The following is a 14,147-nucleotide window of genomic DNA, read 5'->3' as shown; positions in this document are numbered from 1 at the left end:
ACACGAGGGGGGACAAGGACACTGGGGGGAGAAGGACACTGGGGGGCAAGGACACTGAGGGTGGGGGACAAGAATGCTGCTGGGGGACAAGGACGCTGGGGGGGAACAAGGACACTAAGGGGGGGCAAGGACGCTGCTGGGGGACAAGGACGCTGCGCACGCAGACTCCGGGGACTGGAACGTTGCGCGCGCGGAACGCTCGAGCGGGGTCCGCGTGCAGCTCGGGCGCCTTTGGGGGCCGGACCGTCGCGCGGCAACGCTGGGAGCCGGCGGAAATGGGGCTCGTGTCCCGCGGCGCGGCCGCGGCGGGGCTGGGGGCGGCGAGCGCTGTCGTCCGCCCAGGTCCGCCCCACGCGGTCCCCCACTCCATCCCTGGGGAGCAGACGGTGAGCATTCGGGGGGAGTGGGCCGGCATCCGTGCGCTGTGACCTTGGGGCGCCGCCCCTCCCGCCCCGGCCCCCGGACTGTGGCCCCCCCCTCCCCCGACTCCCCCGGCCGGGCGGGACCGGGCGCCGGGCGCGGGCCAGGCGGCGGAAGGGGCCCCGAGGCTCCTCCCAGGGCCGGCGCGGCACAGCGCCCCCCGCCACGCCCCGCGTCTGGAGCCTCTGTTTCCTCTTCTGTGAAATGGGGGCGCTGCAGGTCAAGGGGCGGGCCTGAGACAGCAGGGCTCCGGGGGCGGGCCCGGGTGGGTGGTCTGCGGCCGTGCCGCCGTGTCCCAGTGACACCCCCAGCCGGCCCCCGCGGTGGACCCTGGGGAAGGGCGTTCAGGGCCCAGCAGAGACCGCAGTACATAGGGCACAAAACAACGGTAGGGGTGCCTGGCCGGCTCCGTCGGGGGGAGCGTGCACGCTTGATCTCGGGGTGGTGGGTTCGAGCCCCGGGTTGGGGGTTGTAGGTTCACAGCCATTCTTCTGAGATGACGGGGAGAAAGCACTGTTTACCCAACGCCAAACAAAAACAAACAACATGGGGTGAAAAGGAGTTTCTGGGAGCTCTGGAGTAGCTTCCAGAGGCGGGGGTCAGCCGTGGAGCTGTCCCTGGCCAGCCATGACTGGGCTCTTCCCCACAGTCAGTTCACGCAGAGGAGAGAAGTACAGCTTCCCTCATAAGGCACACTGATGACCTCAGGTGTTGAGAGCAGGGCTGTCCCTGCCCCAGAGACCTGGCTGCCTGACCCACCTGGGAAGGGAGCTCGGTGTTCCCCCTGACAGACGAGGCTTTCCCAGGCCTGGGCCCTTGTTTTGGATCCTGGTCTTTAAAGATGTGCTCCTTGCCCAAGTTCCTGCCCCCTCCCCCGTCTGCACCTCCGCTATTGATTGCCTGCTCTTCTTTTTCTGGGCGTCTGATCTGAGCAGGTTTCTTTGTGTTCCTCACTCCCAGAGGCTGAGGTGGGGGTGGGGATGGGAGTTGGCCCCGTGGTTTGTTCTCTCTAGCTACCCCACGGATAAGAACAGCAACTTCTGCCCTCTGCCCTTCTTCCTTAGATATAAGGAGCTGCTTCTTTTTCTTCTTCTTTTTTAGGCAAACTTTGTAGATGAAGCATAACCCACACAAAGAAAATGCACAAACTGTATGAGTATAACTCAATGAATTTTCCCGAAGTGAAAACCCCATTGCTCCGACAGATGCAGCTTCCCCCAGAGCATCTGTTCACTGTTAGGCCAATTGTTTTTCTTTTCCGACAGTAGCCATGGGTCGTTTTCCTTAGATCCTGTGCAAGGAGTCCCCAAGCGGGGTGTGATAGTGCTGTTTGGCTGAGCTGTCTTAGTGTGATGCCCGGCCCCCCGCCGTGGTCAGCAAGCCCGAAGCCCCAGGTCCCTCGCAGGCAGAACTGCTCTGTCCATCTCACATTGCCCCATCAGGAAGGTCAGGAAGAGAAGTGGGCCCCTGGTGATGGCCACGGGGATTTGGCCCGGGACTGCTGCTGGGCTCTGGGCTTTCCCCTGCCGGCACCAGGCACTTGGTGAGGAGAGACATTCGGGAGTGCGGCTGCTCAGCTCAGAGGACCCTTTTCAGCTGGAACCCGCTTGCGCAATTGCCGGGAGAGGCCTCTACCTCCTGGCCCCAGTCTGGCCTCCCTGCAGGGAGGGCGAGCTACTGCACCAGTGACCTCTTAAGCCCTGGGCATTTGTGTCTGTGTAAGGCCCCTCCCAGAACCCCCAGCTGATAGCAAATGGATGACACGTCCCACCATCCCAACATGTATGTCCCAAGGGCCTGGCGAGCGGTAGGGCCTGGAGACCTGGGTTCCGTCCAAGGCCTGTGTCCCTCCCTTGGGTGTGGGCTCCAGCTTGGGGGTCTTAGCTCAGGGTGGCTGCTGGGTCCTTTGTGACAACAAGGTGGGGAGAGTCAGTGTCTGAGAAAGAGCATGCTCCAAGGTGAAGCCCTCAGGGCTCTGCTGGATGAGGGCCTGCTGCCCACCATCTGGGAGGGGCTCAGTGCTTGCTGAGAAACCTGCATCCCCAGTGAACTTACCTCTGGGCAAGGCAAGGCTCAGGGTCCCACAGAATTCGGGGGTCATAGCTACTTGGGGCCGGTCTTGCTGGTTAGAGGCCAGGAAGGCTCACAGCCCTCAGCCTGAGAGAAGACAGTGGGGAGCTTGTCATCCTCCAGGCCCCCCACGTTTAGACAGCTGCCTCGCCCAACTGTGACAAGAGAGTCAGTCCCCTGCTGGGAACTCAGCCCCGAAATGGTGGGTGGGCACAGCCATAGGCTGGTGGGTCAGAGTAGCTGCCAAAGCCCCATGAGAGCCCCGAGGCTCCTCTGGGGGCTCACCAGACAGGGGGTGGGCTTAGGGCACAGGCACGTCCCCCGGTATGTTCTGGGGCCCCTGCACCAGTGCCCACAGCCACCAACCGTGTGCCTGCATCTGGTTTCTCTCAGCCCAGCAGTAATCCATTTACATTTTCATCTTTATTCTCGCTAGCTTAGTAAGTAAATCAAGGTTCATTAGATTTTAATGTGCATTACTTTAATTGTTAATGAGATTGTACATTTTTCCATGTGCTACACATAACAAACTCATCAGTTTCCTTGAAAACAAAAACAAAGCCCTCACGTTCAGCCCCACACACCGTCGTGAGTGGTTCCGGGGATCATGGCATGTCCCCTACCCTGTTCAACCTGCTTGTCTCTGAAATGGGGGCAAGCGTTGGCCGGCCTGGGATGGGGGTAGGGGCCGTGCCCATGTGACATGGGCCCTGTGGCCATGTGTGTGTGTGTGTATCCTCAGGGCCATCTGTGGTGCTGCCGGCCACCCTGGGGCCGCCCCAGACTGAGCCCGTCCCCTCTCTTCCAGCGTGCCCAGCATGGTGCTCAAGGCCTTCTTCCCCACGTGCTGCGCCTCGGCCGACAGTGGCCTGCTGGTGGGACGGTGGGTGCCAGAGCAGAGCAGCGCCGTGGTCCTGGCTGTGGTGCACTTTCCCTTCATCCCCCTCCAGGTGAAGGAGCTCCTGGCCCAGGTGCATCAGGCCGGCCGCGTGGAGTTGGCCGTGCTGGGCACCTGGTGCCACCGCCGGCAGGGGGCTGAGGAGAGCCTGGGCCACTTCCTGGAGGGCCTGGGCACCATCTTCTCCCACGAGCCTTGGCTACAGCTGTGCCGGGAGCCGGGCAGCAAGTTGTGGAGCTGCAAGGCCACCCGCCGGCAGGTGCCTCCCCGCCGCGGCGCCCCCTATGAGGACCAGGTCATGCTCGTCTTCTACGACCAGCGCAAGGTGCTGCTGTCGCAGCTGCACCCGCCCGCAGCCCTGCCCGACCGCCAGGCCGGCGATGCCGCGCCCAGTGCCGGGGGCTTGGCCGCTGTCTTTGACACGGTGGCGCGCAGTGAGGCGCTCTTCCGAAGCGACCGCTTCGACGACGGCCCTGTGCGCTTGAGCCACTGGCAGTCGGAGGGCGTGGAGGCCAGCATCCTCGTCGAGCTGGCAAAGCGTGCCTCGGGGCCCGTCTGCGTGCTGCTGACCTGCCTGTTGTCACTCGTCTCAGCCGCCAGCGCCTGCCGGTACGTGCCCCTGGGGCCAGGGGGTGGCGGGGAGGAAGTCCGGCCGCTGAGCCCTAGCCCCCACCGTGGGCAGAGGCCTGGAGGCCCAGACAGGCCCTGCCGAGGCCTCCCGCTCTCATCTCCTGTCCCCTCCCCTCTTATCTCCGAGGACGTCTGGGTGGTGGTTGCTCCCTGGGCAGAGCAGGCTCCCTTGGCAGCCTCAGCACTGGCGTGGGACCCACTGGGTAGCCGTTCAGGGTGGACTTCAGGTGGCTCAGTCTCCTGCGAGGCGAGCAAGACCGTGAACACACGCAGGTTGTTGCCGACTGACGGCTGGTATTTGCGTGGCCTGGTGCCTGGGAGTTGTCCTCCTGAAGGAAGGCACGCAGGTCCCACCTGCTTCCCTGGCCCTGGTGGGGGCAGTGTCCGCTCACTGATGGACGTGGGTTGGGGTGGTGGTCCCCAGCCTTGGCTCGTCTGTACAGTCCCCTGGAATACTCCTGGCTGTAGGCCTGGCCGAGGGGTGTAGCCCTTGGGGGCCCTGGGTGTTCTGGCTCCAGGGGTCCCTCCCTCTGAGAAGCCAGCTCCCCGATGGCGCCCCCTACTTAGGTCCCGGGGTTCTGGCTGTCGGGTTTGGGACTGGCCTCACCTGCTGACCGAGGGCTGCCGAGCACTCTGGCCTGACTTGGCAGAACGCCTTGGCAGCTCCGTGTGGACAGTGCCTTGGGTTGAGGGCTGCAGGGGCTCTTGACACAAAGGGTGGGTTTTGGATCTTCACAATCCCCTGGAATGAATTACAGGAAAGTGTGTGTCAGCCAAGGTGCAGTTTGGGAGAGAGATGGTCCTGGGCTTTTATCACCTTTCAAAGGACTCAAGAAAGGTTAACGACGCTCGTGTGCCGCAGATCCCGATCAGCCCGTCAGGCTAGAGCCGTGGGGAGAGCACAGTGGCAGTTACGTGAGGCATCGCTGTCACTGTGCAGAAGTGAAGCCCCTGGCCCCCTAGGGCAGCCCCAGGGATGCTGTTGGGGCCCTGGCTGCCCTGGGCTGGTCTGAGCCTCGGGGACCCTGCTGTGCAGACGGCGGGGGGAGGGTGCTCAGTGCAGACAGTGCCTTCCACTTGACTGGAGTTCAGGATGGCTGTGCTGAACGTGACTCATTCCTGGAGCTGGCTCAGAACCGCTTGAAGACTTCCTCCTTCCTCCTGAGGGTCCGAGCGCATGGCTAGTGGCGGCCCTGCGCTTAGCACAAGCCCTGCAGGCTCCTGCTGGTGGCAACAAGGCTCTGGATGGACATGGAGCCGAGAGACAATAGGGCCCTTTCTTTACCTTTACTTGCAAACATCTCCTCTCAGTGTTGGAATCCCTGCAGAAGTACCTCAGTGCTTCCTTTGCCTTGCGAGACACGAGTCTCATGGGGCAGCCTGGCCGGCCTGCAGACCCTTGATGAGGGTCACCCATCCAGCAGGGCAAGGCGCTGGTTGGCAGGACAGCACGTTCTCTCTACTCCTGGGGTGAAGCCTTGGCACTTGGCTTTGGGTGTGACTCGAGTCACTGCTTTGTGAGGAGGTCGGGTTCCCAATTAACAGCCACGAGCACACCGTGACCCCCACCGGGCTGCCTGCCCGTGCGCCCCCACAGTGTCCCTGTCCTGCTGAGCTCGGGAGTGTGGCTATCGTGTTCAGGGCCTCCAGGGTCTTGACGTGGGCCCGGTGAGGGGTGTTGGTGCCAGCTGAGGGGCCCCCACTCCCCGGCAGGCAGGAGGACCGCTGCACCGCCCGAACGGCCACCTCTCGGCTCCTTCACAGGCTGTTCAAGCTGTGGCCCCTGTCCCTTGTCTGGAGTAAGCTCTCTGTGTGCGAGCAGCTCAGGCACCGGCTGGAGCAGCTCACGCTCATCTTCAGCACCCAGAAGGCCGAGAACCCAACCCAGCTGATGAGGTGCAGCCCTGCCTGGGTCTCCTTCATAGTGGCCAGTCGCGCGTCCCCCCCACTTCTTTGCACCAGGCCCACCCATGCTGACCCCCTCCGGCCAGGCCCCGCTCACCACCCACTCCCATTGGCCCCCTCCTTCCAGGAAGGCCAACGTGCTTGTCTCTGTGCTTCTCGATGTGGCCCTTGGCCTTGCGCTGCTGTCGTGGCTTCGTGGGAAGGACCGCATTGGGCCACTGGCGGAGGCCCTCGTCCCTGTGGCTGATGTGAGTTACCGGAACACCTGTGTCCCAGGGGTGGGAGTGGGGCCCTGCCTGGAGGTAGCAGAAGCCCCTCAGCTGGCCAGAGCCACATGACTCTTTCCCTCTGTTGGGCTAGAGGAGCCGCCCTGGTCCCTGACCCCAGACCGGTCCCCAGGGCTGCACATACTTGGCTCACCGGATGCCCACCTGCCCCCACTGGGTCACATCTCAGCTCCTGGCCTCTACCTTCCTTTCCTGAAGGTGGTCATGCCTGGGGCCACCTTGTGGTTGAGGCTTTTCAGGGGAGGCCCCTCCCCCCCCACCAGGCCCAGGGTCCCTGGCTCCTGGCTCTTGAGGCAGCTGGCTCTGGGCTTGGCCCTCTGCACAGCAAGTACCATAGAAACCTTCCGTGTATCCAGGGCTGTCTGTGTCCAGCTGCGGTCAGGCCTCTCCCACTGCTGATTCGGCGGTTCCCATGCTGAGTACCAGCAGTTTCCACTTCTCCCAGTTTCCACCCTGTTGCTCTTCTCTGCCTCCCTTCCTCAGAGCCATAGGCCCTGTCATTCCTGTTGGGAGCTTGTCTTCCTGCTTGGAACAGTCCCTCTGGCCATGTGGGCCTCCCCCAGGCCTCTGCCAGTGGCCTCCTGGCCCCGGTGTGGTCGAGGGGCTGAGGCCTGGCGGGGTGGTCCTTGGGCGTGCAGCCTCTGGCACTCCCATCCCTGTCCAGCTGCAGCCGTGCCCTCAGCCTGCTCGTGAACAGGGGCCCTCACAGGCTGAGAGCCCCTATAGCTTCTTGGGGAGACCTGGTCCAAGAGGAAGGAGGAGGGAGGGCCTGGAAGCCAGGACGGGGGCTTCGCTGCTGTACCTTGCTCACCCATGCTCTGCCTTTTGACCAGCTTCATCTTCGATCTCCCTTTTGCAGAACTGCGCAGAAATATAAATATTTAATTTAAAAATGAAAGCCTCTTCCTGCCGCCCAGCTCTTATCCTTTAAATATTAGATAAGCTCTATTTATAAAGAATGCTCTGTTCCTTTTCTCGCTGCCCCAGACTCAGCTGAGGCCTTCACAGGCCCAAATGGTGGGCAGCGGGGCTGGGGGGCAAGGCAGGCCTCTGACTGTGGGGCAGGGCTGTCATGGCCATGGCTGCAGCATTGCTGATGAGGCTGAGGGTCCTCAGGGCCTCTGCCCTGGAACCGGCCCAGTGCCCAGACATTGGCCTTCCTCCCTGGTCGGCCAGGATGCTGCTCAGCTTCCCAGCTTGCCGGCGAGCATCCCTGTGCCATCTCTGGCCCTCACTGGACATTGTTCATGGCTCAGACCTCATCTGTCCTTCCCACCTGCTACCTGGGCCCCTGATGGGCATGACACCCTCAGGGTCACCTGGGGTCGCCCACCCAGCTCAGGCCCAGGCGTCTGTGGTGCCGTGCTGCCAGGTGGTGGGGTGGGGTCCTCAGCAGAGGGGCACTGGGTAGACCCATCAGCTCCCCCAAGGTTCATGGTGAGCCGGGCTCTGTCCCACCTCTGGGCACATGGGGCTGAGCTCTCCTGTGGGTCCAGTGGCGTGAGGATTGAGATGGAAGAAAGCTGATGCCCATCAGGGCCTCCGTGGCCTGAGGGCCAGGGGCACACTGTCAGCCTCTCAGCCCCAGGTCCCCGAGCATCTGTGAATAGGGCTTCCTTGGCCAGACAAGTGTGGGAAACCTCGTGTGCCCATCACATTAGGAGACACCTGGAGAGAGGGACCCAGACTACCTTCTTCCTGCCCAGATGGGTTGGCTGTGCTGGGGCCCAGTTTACGGACTTCATGTTCCTCCTGTGTCTCTACAGCACGTGGCCGAGGAGCTCCAGCATCTGCTGCAGTGGCTGATGGGTGCGCCTGCTGGGCTGAAGATGAACCGGGCGCTGGACCAGGTGCTGGGCCGCTTCTTCCTCTACCACCTGCACCTGTGGATCAGTGAGTGCCGGCTCCGTCTGGCCCCAGGGAGCCCCCCCAATGCCCCCCCAGTGCAGGGGGTGGGGCCAGGCCAGGCCCCGTCCCCTCCGTCCCTGCTTTTCTGTCCTCTTGCCGTCCCAGGTATGTGTGTGTAGCCCTGCTCTGCTGGGCTGGCTGCTTGGCCCAGGGATGGCCAGCAGTGAAGTCCATCCCTCAGTTTCCAGAAACCTCAGGCGCCCCTCCTCAGTGAGGAATTGGGGGGGGAGGGCAGGACCTCCCTGGGTGCCCCCCTCAGAGCCAACCCCCATCCCCCCAGGCTACATCCACCTCATGTCCCCCTTCATTGAGCGCATCCTGTGGCACGTGGGCCTCTCAGCCTGCCTGGGCCTGACGGTCGCCCTGTCCATCCTGTCTGACATCATTGCTCTGCTCACCTTCCACATCTACTGCTTCTACGTCTACGGGGCCAGGTGGGTGTGGGCGCCCCACTCGTGCAGGCTGGCCCATGGCGGCCTCCAAGCCCTGAGGGCCACGGGTGGCCGCCGGGAGGGGGGGCATGGCGCCCCGCCCTGACGCTGCCCGCGCCCCGCAGGCTGTACTGTCTGAAGATCTGCGGCCTGTCCTCGCTTTGGCGTCTGTTCCGGGGGAAGAAGTGGAATGTTCTGCGCCAGCGAGTGGACTCCTGCTCCTACGACCTGGACCAGGTACCGGGCAGGGTGCAGGGGGAGGCCAGGCAAGGTGCAGGGGGAGCCTCCACGCTCCCATCAACCTGGTCCCTCTCTACATGAGCCTGGCCAGTGCGGCTGCGCGGCACGTATTGGGGCAGCTCCCCTGCGGGGGGGTCAGCGTGGAGCCTGGGGCACTGCTCTGCGGGGGGCAAGGTGCACGTGGAGCCCTCCCACAGTGCAGGACCTTGCCCCAGGTGGGAGGCGGACCCTGCTAGGAGGAGGGTGCTGGGCCTCAGGGAGCTCCTGGACGGTGGGGCACGGACATGACCTACGCACAGGAGCCGGCTCACACCTGGTCTGACCAGGTGGACCCTGTGTGCTGCCCTGCACAGCATGCTTGTCCTCCCGCCTTTGGTGTATGTGCTTACGCCCTGTTGGCTGGTTCTGTCTCCCCGCGTGTCACCGAGTCTGGATAGCACGCGGACACATCCCGCCCCGTACTGGAGAAAGCTGTCATGAGCGGGTTTTCCTGAGCTGTCTCGGAAGCCCAGGTGTCCTGTCGGCAGGCATCCCATTTCTGCTCCGTTGTAGGGTGGGTTTGGTGGGGATGGGCCGCGGAGGTGTGGCTCGTGCCACTGGGGCCGTCCCTGGCGTGGGGCCCTTGCTGATGCTGACGGTGGTGTTCTTTCTCCCTGCAGCTGTTCATTGGGACTTTGCTCTTCACCATTCTGGTCTTCCTCCTGCCCACCACGGCCCTGTACTACCTGGTGTTCACCCTGGTGAGCCGAGAGGCTGCTGGCTGACCTGGCCGCTGGGCCTTGCCCACAGTGCTTGGAGTGATCCCTGCCTGCCCTGCCTGCCAGCCAGGCCTGCCAGCCAGGCAGCTGTGGGCAAGCCATCCACCCCTACCCCGGGGAGGCCGTGCCTATTCCAGACTCTCGGGGCACTGTGTGCTGGGCCCTGGAGTGGGCAGGGGTCCTACCCTGGGGGGTGCTTGCCACCGCTCTGGGACACAGCTGGGTGCACGGAGGGCCCAGGGGAGGGACACCCAGCTGGCCCCAACCGAGGGGCCAGTAGCATGTTCCCCTGGGGTCAGCTGCCCCTGCCCACTGCTTCCCTGCCTCCTCATAGCTGGGCCTCAGGATCAGGGTGGGAGCTGTGCCCTCCTCAGGATGCGATCCGTGTCCTCCCCAGGGGTCTGGAGCCCCTGCTCACCCTTCGTCGCGGCCAGGACCCCTGGCTGCTGCAGTCACGGCCCTGGTGCAGCTCTGAGTGCCGTCTGTTGCTGCAGCTCCGGCTCCTGGTGGTGGCTGTGCAGGGCCTGATGCATCTGCTCGTGGACCTCATCAACTCCCTGCCGCTGTACTCGCTTGGCCTCCGGCTCTGCCGGCCCTACAGGCTTGCGGGTAGGTCTGTGTGCGGGGTGCACCCACGGGCCCTGCAGAAGCAGTGGTGTGCAGGGCGCGCTGGTGGTGGGGGCAGCCGAGACCCCTGATGTCCACTGGGCCAGCTGCCTGCGGTGAGCTGGAGGGTTCAGAGGCGACAGAGGCAGCCCTTCCTCTTTGTCACCTTCTTCTGTGACGAGCGTGAACATTTGCCCTGACATCTGTCTGCAGTAGCGTAGGTGGTACCTGAACGTGGCTCAGAGAAGCGTCCCTCTGAGCTCGTGTGGGACTGTGTGCCTGCTGGTGCCCCTCAACCTTGGAGGGGACAGGCCAGGCTGAAGGGTGCTAGGCTAGCCAGATCTGTGTGACCGCAGACCACGGTGCGCGGGACAGCACCCCCCTCCTAGCTGCCCCTGGCCGTCCCCCTCTACAGGTGGCTGCCCCTGTTTTCATGCTGACACCAACCGCTAGGTAGGTCACATGCTCCTGAGGGGAGGCCGGGGGAGGCTGACCTAACTGGTCACAGCATTGTGAGTTGGCCCATCCCCGTTGAGGGGTTTTGAACACATCAGGGAGCATGGGGCATTCTTGGTACAGCCCCCATCCAGCGGCTATTCCGCCGGCCCCTGTGCTGAGCAGCATGCCCAGGAGGCCCTGCATGCTGTTTGCAGCTCAGCCCCGACACCAAAGCTCCCAGCAATTGCTTCCAGCCTCTGGAGGGCCAGAGAACTTGAACCTGCATGCTCCGTGCACTTTGGACCTAGTCTGCCTTCCTGGTGCCCTTAAATTCTCTTTCCAGGCCACCTCCCCTGCAGACCCCCAGGTGGCCCATGCCGGGGACCCCAGCCTGTGTCCATACTTCAGAGTGCCAGGACCAGGCAGGCTAGGAGCCTGAGACCCAGCATCTTCCCTCCCCCAGCCCGCAGCTTGTGGTCAGAGCAGAGTTGTTTTAACTTCACATAAAAGTCCACAGATACTGCTGCCTCCTCTCGTTTTCACCGAGTTTGCCTTGGGGCCTCTTCATCAATTGATAATTAGCTCCTGCTTCTCTTTTCAAGAACTTTCTGCCTTGGAAATTCCCAGGCTGGGGAGCCCAAACCACAGGCCAGGGGCACAGTGGGTTCCCAAGTCACCGCTCATACAGAATTTGGAAGACGTTTAGATGCCAGCATGGCAGCCACATCCCACCAAGGACCCTGTCCACTCTGTTGGAGAAGCCATGTCCCATTTGGAAAGCAGCGCAGCCTGAGGCCCTGAAGCCCAGCTGACCCTGCCCCGCCTCCCAGACACGCAGCTTCTGTCTTTCAGTGAAGTTCTGCAGAGGCTTTGATACTGGCCAGGCAGCCGGCGGAGGGGAGGCGGACGGGGAGGTTGGGGGAGGCGTGCGGGGAGGTGAGCCCGGTGTGCGGCCCGGACCACCCACAGTCTTCTGAGTGCCGCTCGGACAGGAAGGGGCCTTTGCCACCACAGCCCCTGTGCCCAGGCCTGCCGCTGCGGGCATACGGGGCAGGAGGCCCGGGAGGCTGTCTGCCGAGGGCCGTGTGCCTCACAGGCACCTTGCTGTCCTTGTAGCTGGTGTGAAGTTCCGAGTCCTGGAGCACGAGGCTGGCAGGCCCCTCCGCCTCCTGATGCAGGTGAGGCCTCTGCACATCTCTCACTCGGTGCCCCTGGGCAGACACCCCCCCCCGCCATGATGTTGCACATATTCTGGGGCTGCTGCCCTGGGGGAGGGCTGCACGGGCGCAGCAGAGCTGACAGGTGGGGCCGCAAGGGGAGGCTGGCTCCCTCACCCCCAAGACCTCTGGGCACCGTGACCCCCTCTGCCTGGAACCTCCCTCAGCAGGTGCCTGGATGGGATCCCCTGGGCTGTGCCTGATGCCTTCCACCAGCCCGGGCTCCTGCCCTGAGCCCCATGGGCTCTTGTTCCAGGAGGAAGAGCATGGACTTGGCGAAGGCCTCAGGATGCACTCTTTCTCTGAAACGGTCCCTCTGGCCTGTGCTGCCTGAGCGGGCAGGTTGCTGGGTGACTTGCTGGGGGCTGGTGGGGTTGGCCTGAGGGCCATGTCTCAGGGAGAGGTCAGATGCTGAGGCAGCTGGGTCCCTGCACGGTTTTCTCAAGGGTGCGGGATATTCCCGGGCCCTGACTGGGAGGCTCCGGGGGGGGAGTCCTGCAGGCGAGGGGTCAGCGCCCCTCCAGGCTGGCCTGCCTCGCCTCCCTGCAGCCTGCCCAGAGGAGAGCACGGCTGACCTCGGTCCGAGTGCTCCCTCTAGAGCTGCTCACCCTGCCCCTGGGGAGTACAGGGAGGGCCCGTCTGGACAGAGCGGGTGCTGCCCCGCAGCGGACAGCCCAGGGAACCCCAGTGAGGGGCCACTTGGACTGGCAAGCTTGAGCCTCAGGGAGCTGGGGGCTGCGTGCTGGCTGAGCGCTGCCCTTGTGCTTCCAGATAAACCCCCTGCCCTATGGTCGTGTGGTGCACACCTACCGCCTCCCCAGCTATGGCTGCCACCCCACGCACTCCTGGGGCTCCCTGTGCCGCAAGCTGTTCTTCGGAGAGCTCATCTACCCCTGGAGGCAGAGAGGGGACAAGCAGGACTGAGGGGCCTGGTCGCTGGCCTGCCCAGTACCACCGTGCGGCCACAGTCTGCCCTCTTCCCTGCCAGGGTGTGGACAATCAGGACAGCACGCGTCCCTGATCTTTGCCTTCTCTGCCCCCAGTTGTCCGAGGCCTGTGCATCTCCTGCTGGCTCTGAGGTGGTGGGGTGCCGAGCAGCAGGGCACAAAGGCAGCCAGCCAGGCCCACAGGCCTCTGCTCTATCACTGGCTGTGTCTGCCTCGGGACCCGCCTCTTGACCTCTGGTGATGGCATTGGCCACCCAGTGCCCACCAACCCCCCTCCTATCGCACCAGAGCCCCCGCCTCTGTCCACCATGCCCGCTCCCCGTGAGGTGAACTGGCAGGTCTCCCTGGTGCTCCCAGTGGCCCCACCCTGTCATGGCATGGAGGGACCCCTCCAGGACACACTGAACGTTCTTGAGGCTGACCCCAAGCATCTCCTTGCTTGAGGGGGTTGCACTTCTGTGTCCCTCGCCCAAGCCAGCAGCCCCGGTGAACCAGGGCCGTCCGGGAAGCTGGGCGGACGCACCCTTAGCCTGGGTCACACAGGGTTTGCGTGGCGCCCCCTGGAGAGATTGCTTTGCACGAGGAGCTGCCCACGGGCCTTTGGGTCTCCCTGTGTGAAGCCAGGCCACACGGGGTGCCCGGAACTGCCTTGCTGAAGACCGAGCACCGATTCACCTTGCCACCCTGTCCCTGCCCCGCACCCACGCAGGAACAGGCCCCTTGGCCAAATCTTCCATCTCCCTCACTGGCTTCCCACAGAAGCAGACAGCTGCTGGGCAGACACGTTTGTGGCCCCCAGTGTGGGGAGGGGGGGTCCTAGCGTTCAGGTTGCGTCTGCCTGCTGGCCGGCGTGGAATCTGACTGTGGGTGTGAGCCCCAGCATCCCCAGGGGGAGGAAGCCCGCACATGCAGGTGGCATCGTGTGTTTTGCCATCTTGGAGTGGGACACGTTTGTGCTGTAGCCTGCACTCCTTGGCTGCAGGCCACAGTGGGGAGCCTGTGGGCAAGGTCCCACCAGCCCAGCGTCTCGGGGAACAGGTCCTAGCTCTGCCTTTTTCTGCTGTGACAATAAAACCTCCCACCTGTTAGGAGTGCGCCCCTCTGCCTTCCCATCGCTACATGGGCGGTAGGCCTGAGGAGGCCCCCCATCTTCATCCGAACTTTGGTGGGGGTGCGGTGAGGTTCCCTTTCTCCTGGGGTCATGGGGCAGCTGGCCCCCATTGTTTGTCCTGAGGTGTTTGACACCTGTTTCTTGTTTGATGCCAAGCTGGGGGGCACCCCATCCCCTGAAGCAGGACTCGCTGCAGGTCTGATGCCTTGAAGGTGTCCTGGCATGGGCGGATGGACCCAGGGCCACTTGCTGTCTGGTTTTGGCCTTGCCCTGGTATGGGG

At 63.6% G+C, this 14,147-nt stretch overlaps 1 protein-coding gene across 2 annotated transcripts; it reads left to right on the top strand.

Moving 5' to 3' along the window:
• Positions 1 to 257: 257 nt before the first annotated feature.
• PIGQ (phosphatidylinositol glycan anchor biosynthesis class Q) lies at positions 258 to 13,843 on the top strand. Of its 2 annotated transcripts, XM_006739081.3 has the most exons (11): positions 258 to 386; positions 3,299 to 3,997; positions 5,783 to 5,914; positions 6,051 to 6,171; positions 7,977 to 8,103; positions 8,399 to 8,552; positions 8,675 to 8,786; positions 9,449 to 9,529; positions 10,042 to 10,156; positions 11,708 to 11,769; positions 12,580 to 13,843. In XM_006739081.3, the coding sequence occupies exons 2-11, from the start codon at positions 3,309 to 3,311 to the stop codon at positions 12,730 to 12,732; spliced, it is 1,746 nt and encodes a 581-aa protein (XP_006739144.1). In that variant the 5' UTR covers positions 258 to 386; positions 3,299 to 3,308; the 3' UTR covers positions 12,733 to 13,843. The 2 variants fall into 2 exon arrangements, with proteins under 2 accessions (XP_006739144.1, XP_030890149.1); XM_031034289.2 differs by lacking the exon at positions 5,783 to 5,914.
• Positions 13,844 to 14,147: the final 304 nt, after the last annotated feature.

Source organism: Leptonychotes weddellii, chromosome 5, assembly GCF_054177405.1.
Source record: "Leptonychotes weddellii isolate Sample4059 chromosome 5, ASM5417740v2, whole genome shotgun sequence".
NCBI lineage: Eukaryota > Metazoa > Chordata > Mammalia > Carnivora > Phocidae > Leptonychotes > Leptonychotes weddellii.
Note: the sequence above shows the minus strand (reverse complement) of the source record. Positions and strands in the feature narration are given on the sequence as shown.

What these genes read in the sequence shown, in the direction of transcription:
- PIGQ (XM_006739081.3), top strand. Translation starts at nt 3,309, where the DNA reads ATGGTGCTCAAGGCCTTCTTCCCCACGTGCTGCGCCTCGGCCGACAGT. An exon ending in TCAGCCGCCAGCGCCTGCCG is followed by an intron (nt 3,998 to 5,782) that starts GTACGTGCCCCT and finishes GCTCCTTCACAG; the next exon opens with GCTGTTCAAGCTGTGGCCCC. An exon ending in CCCTCGTCCCTGTGGCTGAT is followed by an intron (nt 6,172 to 7,976) that starts GTGAGTTACCGG and finishes GTGTCTCTACAG; the next exon opens with CACGTGGCCGAGGAGCTCCA.